General features: G+C 49.6%; 1 protein-coding gene across 1 annotated transcript in view; it reads right to left on the bottom strand.

The window, feature by feature from the left end:
• The window catches only part of TTBK1 (tau tubulin kinase 1), a 39166-nt gene extending 31170 nt beyond the window's left edge, over positions 1 to 7996 (bottom strand). The window contains exons 1-4 of the mRNA XM_006860598.1: positions 7838 to 7996; positions 839 to 986; positions 457 to 530; positions 136 to 276 (exon numbers count right to left, since the gene is read on the bottom strand). Coding sequence (XP_006860660.1) covers positions 136 to 276; positions 457 to 530; positions 839 to 986; positions 7838 to 7945 — 471 coding nt within the window. The 5' untranslated portion in view covers positions 7946 to 7996. The remainder of the gene's footprint in view (positions 1 to 135; positions 277 to 456; positions 531 to 838; positions 987 to 7837) is intronic.
• Positions 7997 to 9647: the final 1651 nt, after the last annotated feature.

The raw sequence follows: 9647 nt of genomic DNA, 5'->3' as shown, positions 1-9647 counted from the left end.
GCACTCCTGGGAGGCAGGGGAGTGGAGGAGATGGAGAGCAGAAGGAGGTGCAGGTAGAAGTGGCTGAGCTGGCTCCACGACTGTTCTAAAGAAACAGGGTTCCGGAGAGAGGGTGGCGTGGGGTGCAGCACTCACCGGCTTGATGTCCCGGTGCAGGAAGCCCACAGAGTGGATGGCCTCAATGGACTCCAAGATCTGCTTACCCAGCCGCAGTGTGGTGCTCAGCGTGAAGGTGCCTCTCGGCTGGCTGCGGCGCAGGTCAGCCAGGTTCCGGCCCTGGGAGGTGGGAGCAGGTCTGCCTCAGTGGCCAGTCCAACCACCACCACCACACACTGTCCACCCAGCCTGCCCCCAAAATTGGACTCCTTCCTACTCCTGCCAGGAGTCTCCTTCCCTCCCCATCCCAGGAATCACAGCCCAGCCTACCGGGAGGGAGGATGGGCCACAAGGACTCACCTGCAGCTGCATCACTACATAGTTGAACTTCTCGTTCCTGCCACAGCCAATGAACCTACACACATGGTCTTTCCCTGAGGGGTACAGACAAAGGTCTCCCAATTCCAATTCCTTTCTCCCTTCCAACCTGAAGCTCCAGGTGCCCCCTTGTCCCCTGGCCCTGGCCCCAGGACCACCCTTCCCATCACCTCTCTTTGCCCCATCATATATCTCTTAGACTCTGACTTCACCACCTCCTCAAGCTATAGTCCCATCCCACCTAACCCATCAACTCCTCCATAGCTCCTGACTCCACTGCGTCTTCTCTCCACCACACTACAGCTCTTCCCCCAGTCCCTGCCTCCCGCACCTCTTCCTTCCCATCCCCTACTCATGCCCACACCTTGCAGCTTCTTGAGCACTGCCACCTCCATCTTGAGGACCTGCTTGGGCTGCTGGGCTGACTCCACCTTGAGGGCCACGTTCTCCCTGGTCAGCAAGTCCATGGCCTCGTAGATCTCACCAAAGCCCCCGCCCCCGATCTTCTTCAGCTGCAGAGACGGGGGTTGGGAGGTACAGACTGAGCAGACTGAGCAGCTCCTTATCCTACCCATGCTGGGGCTCCTCCTTCATTGATGGGGGCAGTGGAGATCTTTGAAGGGAAGGATCCATGTCTCCCTTTCTTGTTCCACCACATCCCTACCCCTGCTTCCCCTCCTAGTGTCTTGAGACAGGCAGCTTGGCCCATAGGTGTACAGTCACACACAGAGCACACATATGCACACACAGAGTCAGGTGTCAGAGTGGCAGTGAGAAAGGAGGAGGCCTGTAACTCCATACTGACATGGAGAGATGCTTCTGCAGGATTCTGAGGAGATAACAGGGCTGCCCTGGACCTGCGCAAAAAACACTATTCCCACCTAGGCTGAGCAGCCCCATCCAAAAGGAAAACCAAGTTCCAGGACATCAGCCTCAGGGTGGATCCCTAGGGAAGCTGGCTCTTCCTGGGGTTGGCAGTCTTCTGAAAGATGTCACCAGAGGAAGAAAGTCGAAGGAGAAGTGGGAGAGGACTCAGCAAAGGGTGCTCACTGCCCATGCTCATTTTGGAAGCTCACACCACTCCAGACCCTTGAGATGCCCAGAGAGAGCCAGGGTGCACCTTTACCTGCAGGGTAGTGGGACACAGTGGCAATGTGGTAGAGACGAAGACCCAAGAACCTGTCCATTCCAGGGGGCAGTATAGCAGTGAGTCAACCTGCTTGGCCCTCCTCCCCCCAGAATTCCAGCCCACTTAGAACCTTCACGTGGGAAGGAAAGAGGAGAGATGATCAAGCTGATAGGTCAACAGTGCCCACTTTGTTCACACCAGACTCCTGAGGTCAAAGCAATCTGAGAACCCTTCCCCTTCATAGTCCCATCTCTGAAGGGAAGAAGGGAGGCAGGATTGAGCTGGGTGTTCAGAACCATTCCAAGCCTGCCACCCTTACTCTCAAGAACAAAGTCTCAAACGCATTACACTCAGCAGCAGACCCAGGACCCCTGCAGCAAACCTCACCACCCTGCCACCCACTGCAGCCCTGAGCAATGGGCTCAGTGGGGCGACAGCTATAGCAGGGCAGCTCTGCTTAGGGTGGAGACACCCTAGGACAGGGAGCTGGCTGCACTAGTGAGGTGTGCACAACAGAGAATAGTCAACCATTTGAGATCAAAAGGACAGCATTACCCAAGGACAAAGTTCAGAAGGCTCGGAAAAGGAGGAAGAATGGAAACAAGACACACAGGGAGGAAACGGGGGAAGGGATGTTACATTGAGATGAAGTTTGTTGGAACTAAGCTATCAATCTTCACTCAATTCATAATTTTTTTTTTAATTAAATGTTTTTATTTTGCATTGAGTGAAAGTTTACAGGGCACATCATCAGCTTCACATTCAACCATTCATATAGCTTGTTTCATTACATTGATTATTATCCCCTCCATATATCATCAGTTTACAGTGTTTCTCTCTATCCTCTTTAGCTTTTTTTTTTTTTTTTGGATGGGGGGTCAATTCATAATTTTTTGAAAAAGAAGATGGTGAGGGAAGGGCAAAAAAAGATCTTTGGCCTAGATTCTGGGTCCAGAGGCCCTAGAAGGTGCCTGATACCTAAACTAGAAACCAAACCAGTTGGCATCAAGTTGGCCCTAACTCAGTGACCCCCATCTGTGCAGAGTAGAACTGTGCTCCATAGCGTTTTCAGTGGCTGTGGTATTTCAGAAGTAGACCACTAGGCCTTTCTTCTGAGTTGGGTTTGAAACACCACATTTCAATTAGTATCACCCAAGGAAACTAAACTAACAAACGAAAAACTTACTGCCGCCGAGTGGATTCCAAATCAGCAACCCTATAGGACAGAGTAGAATTGCTCCATAGGGTTTCCAAGGCTGTAATCTTTATAGAAACAGACTACTACATCTTTCTCTGAGTTGCTTTTGGTTAGCGGCCAAACACTTTATCCACTGCGCCACCAAGGCTCCTTACTGGCAACCAACATAGGTGCTTACTAAATTCCTGTTGATGAAGAAGACACGGAGAAGGGAGAAGAGGAAAGGGTCTTCCCAGAGGCTGGGCACACACCAGCCTTTCACTGCAGTGTGACAGAACCAAGGGATTTAGCAACCCCACGAGGGACAAGACCTGTGAGGGGAGACCTGGAGAAAGGGAGCCACTTGCTGAGGGGCTGTTGGGTGAGAAGTTGAGAGATGAGGTAAAGAGGGGCAGACCTGGGGGTGCAGAGGGGGAGAAAAGGCAGAAGGGGAGAACTGCTTAAGCAGAGCTGAGTGGTAGGGGTTCAAAGTCATTTTAAGTCAGAGGTCTAAAGGGTCTTGGAGGGTGAGGGTGCTGCTGGCGGTGAGGCAGAAGCAGGCAGAAAATATTGAGTCTAGATTGGGCTCTGTTGCTTGAAGAGAGATGGGCAGTTCAAGTCTCATGTCTCTAGGAGCTCTCTCTGAGCATCTTCCGGAGGAGCCCTTGCTGTGACCTGCTGGGCTGTAAGTCAGCAGTCTCAGGTAGACTTGCTAGTGATCTAAACAAGACAGCTCAGAGCCCCCAACCAGGCTGTCACCTTCTACACCCCTGGGTCTATCCAGCACAGTAAATATTTAGTGGTGGTTGGAATACGGGAATGGAAAGAAAAAAGGAGCAGTCTCATGCTAGAGGGCTGGGAGTTCCCAGCAGGTTACAGTGAAAACCCCTCTAGAAAGAGAAGGATGAAGGGGAAGAGTTAGAAAAGAAGTGGTGGGCTGGGTGAGATCCTGAAGATTGTTGTACACCGTAAGGAAACAGGTAAAGAGGAAGGAGAAAGAACAATGAGAAACCAGAATCCCTCTCTGTGTGAGATGAAACTTAAAGTCAGACTTCTGGAAGAAGTTCTAAACCAGGTGTGCAGACTGGGAGCTTAGAGAGAATCAGTAGTTTGTCTTCCCCTGGGGAACTTTAAACACAGGGGAGATTTCTAATACCTTCTAGGTTCCTTTCTGGTTCTGTTAGCTTGTGTGGACATGGAGGAAGGGTCAAAGGGGATGGAACAACCACCTAGGTTCTGTCCTCCTGATTCACAGAGATCACCCCACAACTTGGGGGAGGCAGGTCCCCACATTTTGCACATAAGGAAAATCGAGGCACAAAGAATTTAAGCTTCTTGCCTCAGGTCACATTGTCTGCTGTTGTCAGCTACCAAAAAGTCATCCCCATGGACTCATGGCGATCCCGTGTGTTACAGAGTAAAATGGCTCCGGAGTGTTTTCTTGGTTGTTCACCAGGCCTTTCTTCTGCAGAGCCTCTGGTTGGGTTCAAATCACCACCCTTTCAGTTAAGTGCTGAATGCAAACTGTTTGCACCACCAAGGCTCCTGATCTGGTCTAGAACCCACATGTTAACTACTCTGTTATAGGAACTGTCAGCCATTTTATCAGAATTAAAAATGCTAGTACTGAATTTCACCCTTGAGAACTGTGCTCGTTTAAAAATTACTCATAAGAAATCAAATAGGCAACAGTTACTCTAAAGCATACATGAGAAGCTTGGAGGGTGGGTGGTGGTGGTGGTGGTGGTGGTGTGCCACTGAGTCGATTCCAACTCATAGCAACCCTGTATAGGATTTCTGAGGCTGTAAATCTTTGTGGGAGCAGAAAGCCTCATCTTTCTCCGGTGGGGAGACTAAATGACGGCAATGCAACACCTAGAATGGAAATAACAAGAAAGTTGACACAAACTGAAGAAGACAACCAGTGCCACTGAATATTATATGTAGAAACTGATGAATGAGATCCTGTTTTGCTGTGTATATTTTCACCAAAAATGCAATAAAATATTAAAAAGTGTGAGTGTTGAGATCCCAGGTTCCAAAATCCTTGCAGGTGCTAAGTGTGGAGGGCTCTGGGTAGTCAAGACATGATGACACAACTCCCGAAAAGTTCCAGGATGCCCAAGGCTATTTCTCTACCCATTTCATTTTCAAACAGAGCCCACGCCCACTTTCTTAGTTCCCACCTCACCATCCCTTCCACATGGAAGGGTGGGCATCCACCCACTCACCTAACACCCCTCCTCTTGGGTCCTATCGTTAGGGCAGACTCATCCATTATGCAAAATGACTAGGCCCACATAGTTTTAAGGGGGGGCTCTCGGAGTCCTAGGGCGTCTTGGTGTAGTGCTGTGGTTTAATGCACCAGACTGCAAAGCCGTTTGAACTGCAAGGTCAGCAGTTCAAGCTCACCAGCCGCTCCTCGGAACCCCTATTCAGGGTCACTATGGGTTGAAACCAACTCCAATGGTGCTTAACAACAACAGGAGTCCTAGTGTGGTACTAGTGCTAGACTGTAAGGTCAGTTTGAACCGCATGGTCAGTGGTTCAGGCTCACCACCTGCTCTTCGGAAACCCTATACAGGGTTGCTATGGGTCAGAACCAACTTAATGACACTTAACAAAAATAATGAAGCCCATGAAAATGTTCTATCTAATTTCTTTTAAAATCAGAAGGAAGATGTGAATTTTTTGGTCAAAGAAAATGTTTTATTAATATATTAATCTTCATACCAATGCAGTCATAAAATACCACTTTTAATATTTTTTAATAGAGGGAAGGGCCCCCAAAAGTAAAAATGTGGCCTTGCCCGTAGCCCAGTAGGAGGAAGATTGTCTCAACCTCTCTTTGCCAGATTCTACTTCTTTTCTTCTAAATTTCTCATGATCCCCTCCCCTGCAGAAGGCACTTTCCTAAACTGGAGAAGTCTGTACAAGAGGACTAGCATTCATCTGGAAAGAGAGGCCTGTTTTTGGAGGTTAAACCAACATGTGGATAATGTAGATGAGTGTCTTACTCTCTGAGTCTCCATATTTCTTCTGTAAAATCAAGAGAGTTGAACTAGAACTAGTAACAAAGAATCTCTCAGTATTGTGAGTCTTGGATGAGCTAAGTTATGGGAACTTTAGTCAACTTGTATTGACTCAGCAGACGACACACTTTTTCTGTCATGGAATTCTGGCAAATCTTTGTGTCCCAGTTTCCACACCTGTGCAATGTGGTTCTGGGGCCCTTGACATAAGGTATGTAATGCATTTTGCATAGAGTCTGGCAACAGTAAGTGTTTGAAACAAATGCTGTGTTTCTATTATGATGGATTCTTTAGTATTTTCATCCTGAAAAGCACTCCTCAGAAAGAATAAAACGTTATTATTCTTTAAATGCCCTACTTGTGCTACTGACTTCCATTTTTTCCTGACTACAGCCCATCTCTGTGCAGTGCATTCTTGGTTCTCAAGCTCTGCCTCAGGCTTCTGTCCCATGCCCCATTGGAGGGGAGACATTGGAGCCCATCCTCTCTAGTCTCTAGGGGCAGGGGTGGGGTTGTTGTGAGAGGTGACCAGGTAAGGACGGTCAGCTGATCTGACAAGAGGCTGCATTCTACCACCACCCTGCCGGCCTGTCTTTCCAGTCATGTCATCTTCCATTCTCTCCCCCTCAGAAAACAAAAGTTCGAACTCAGACTCCTGTGAATACCATCAATGTGACTATCACCTTTTTCTCATCTTTTAAGTACAAATGTCATCTTGCCTCCAATCTACCAAAAACTGTGAATTTCTGCCAAGGGTCTCAGAGGGTCTTGGAAGAACACTTTTCACTTTGCCAGCCTCAGTCCTTTGATTACTGCCCTGGCCCCCTTCTCCCTCAATTTCTGTCCAGTTATTCTCCCTTTCAGAAGGTCCCTCTCTGGGATGATGACAGTCCCTCCCCTCACCCACCTTCCCAAGTCCTTCCAATCCTAGGAGTGCCCTCAACTCCTCCTTCCTCTCCCCCTCCCCCTAATCCAAGAGCCATCTCAGACAATGCTGCCACCCTTCTCCTTGGGTTTCTAGGGGACTGTTGTGATGGGTGGCTATTGCCATGGGGACTCTCCTACACCTGGACCCCATCCTGTTCTTCAACCCTGCACCCCTAGTGAGCTCAGCTTCCCCCTACCAAAAAGCTGTGAGCGCGTGCACAGACACACACTTACTTATCGTAAGCCTGAACTCAACAGTTCTTCCTCCCTTCCGCCTGGCTCCCCACTCCAGTGCTGACCACAAGCTCACAACCTGGTTTCTCCTACACTTGCGCCAAGCCCATAATACGCCCAACATTACCCAGCCCCACATAAGAAGACAACAGAAAGCTCTTAAGCGACGAAAAGAAAGGAGGTGGGGCGAGAGCTGATTTACAGTAGACCCTACTCCCCAGACACTGCCTTCCCCGCAACCCTCACTCGACCCCCGCTTCCGCCCAAGCCCAGCCCCCTCCTCCAGAAGGTTCAGACTACAACTCCCAAAAGGCCGAGCAGCCTGAAATCCTGGGCTGGAGGAGCAAGGCACGCTGGGAGATGGAGTCTCGGCGTGTTGCACCTGCCGCAGGAACCAGAGAAGGGAGGAGGGTGGACAGAGAAGATGGAGTGCGGGTGCGGTGGGAGCCGCCTGCAGGGCCTCTTCCCTCAAACCCAAGCCTTTCCGTCCTCTGCGGAATCGGAGGGACACATGCTCATCACTGCCCTTCTCCAAGGTCCAGCAGAGAAGGAGCCCCCCCTCCCCCTCCCTCCACTGAGCTCTGCAGCTCCTGCCCGGACCTTCAACCAGGAGTTGTTCCCGGCTGGGCCCGACAAACCAGACCCAAGCCGGGAAAGGGGTGGGAGAGGGCCAGGCTGGAGACGCGTCACTTGAAGAAAGTGGTTATCCACATTTGTAGGCAAAAATAATGATCTGCCAACAGTATGCAAATGAGCTCAGGGGCCCCTCCCTCCTAAGGTCGGGGCTCTGAGGACACCTGTTTTTAAGTCTCCAGGTCCTGTCTTCCCCACCTCTCCCTTTGGCACAGCGGGTCACTCACTCACCACCTTCCAGCGATCCTTGACCACGTAGTTGGCCGGCAGGATGTCGGCCTGCTCCCCTCCCCCACTCATGTTGGTTTCGTCCTTAAGAGCAGCTGCTAGGCACTGCATCCGCCAGCCGGAGGGAGGGGTGTCCGCAGGGCCTGCCCTTGGGGGGCCATCTACCTGGGGGAGTGGGGAGGTTCCGTGAGTGGGGGCGGCCTGCTGGTTCAGGACCATCCTTGCAAATGTGGAGGAGGGAATTTCTGCCAGACAAATCACTTTCCAGTCAGGCATCCTACCCAGGGCAGGTACTCCAGGGGTTACTGGGGGGAAGCGTTGTGTAAATAGCCGGGTAGGAGTCCAGGGAGAAGATAGAAATACTATCCACAGGAAAGGAGATGTAAACGACAAACTGGAAATGTGAAAACCAGCAACAGGACACACATGTTGAGGAGAGGAAAATGATGTATAAACCAGCCGTGGGGCAAGTGTCCACCAAAGAGACATATGCTAACTATTGTAGGGAAGGCTTACTAGCCAAAGGGCTGTGCCAAACTGGGACCCATGCTTGTGAAGGGGAGACCCGGAGCCAAGAATCAGTCTCAATGACCTGTAGCTCTAGCCACCCATAACTTCCCTGTGCAACAAAAATCCTCACACGCTGTGGCTTTTCAAAAAGGGAGGCTTACTGATCAAGGGGAAATCCAAACAGAGATCCATACCAGACTGATAGATGCCTGCTAATCGCCCATGGGAGATATGATCATACAGCTTTGAGGATGAAATGAAGTGAGGAGGATGCAGCTGCTGAAAGGCACATAAGGCTCTCTGTAAAGAGCCGAACCCACCAACACCATCATGGGGTTTGGAAACTGAGAAATGAACGATAGGGTGAACATAAGGTGATGGAGTCAAGACATGGATTTCAGCAGTCCCATAGGCACTCAGAAGGGAAAAGAGTTAAGGATGAATTAGAGGAGCCGGAGGGTATCTAGGAGAGCTGGAAAGTGGGAAAGAATCCCACAGAAGGCAAAAATGGCAGAGGTGTGGGCAGGGGCAGTAGGAAGAGCCTCTGAATACACCTTTCTTATTTTGCTAGGAACTGACAAAAAGTAATACAGCTCTTGTTTTTAGGATGGGTAGAGATTGGCTCTCAGAGAGATTCTCAACTATGAGAGTTACTTGGAGGAATACAAGTGTATGCATATGTGTGAATCTGTGCATGTATCTCTGTGTGAGTCTTTCTCTGTGTGTCTGAATGCCCATCAATGTGTCTCTGACCTGACGTATGGTTTTTCTTTGTGTCTGTGTGTCTGTTTGTGCTCATGTGTATCTGTATATGTGTCTTTGCGTCTCTGTCTATTAACCTGTCTGTGTCTCTGGGTATGCTTATGTGTGTGTATGTGGTGAGCATGTGTGTAGGCACATTGGCCTGAAGAGGTGACCTTTTGAGATCTTTGATGATCCATATGGGGTTTATAACTGGAGTATGATCCTACCCCATGTACTTTTTACATGCTCTGCCCTCAAAATGACCCTGAAATGTCACAGCTGGAAGAGAAAGAAGAAAGCCACTCAAGCTGGAGAGGGGAAGATGAGAGAAAATGAGATGGTCTAAGACATTTATAACTACTGGGTCTCCATGAACCTGTCTTCTTTGGGATGGGATCACTTCCTAGGACTCCTTTGTAGTAGCCATCCTGGCTAGTGGAATACGAAGGTGTGACAACATCCTTTAACAGGGTATGGAGTGCCATGGGGCACATGTGGGGAAGAGATCTTCATGTCACTTTTTTTTTATTTTTTGTCTTTCTTCAAATGACTCAGCTGA

Source organism: Chrysochloris asiatica, unplaced genomic scaffold (assembly GCF_000296735.1).
Source record: "Chrysochloris asiatica unplaced genomic scaffold, ChrAsi1.0 scaffold00038, whole genome shotgun sequence".
NCBI classification, from domain to species: Eukaryota; Metazoa; Chordata; class Mammalia; order Afrosoricida; family Chrysochloridae; genus Chrysochloris; species Chrysochloris asiatica.
This window is presented reverse-complemented; position numbering and strand designations above follow the sequence as displayed.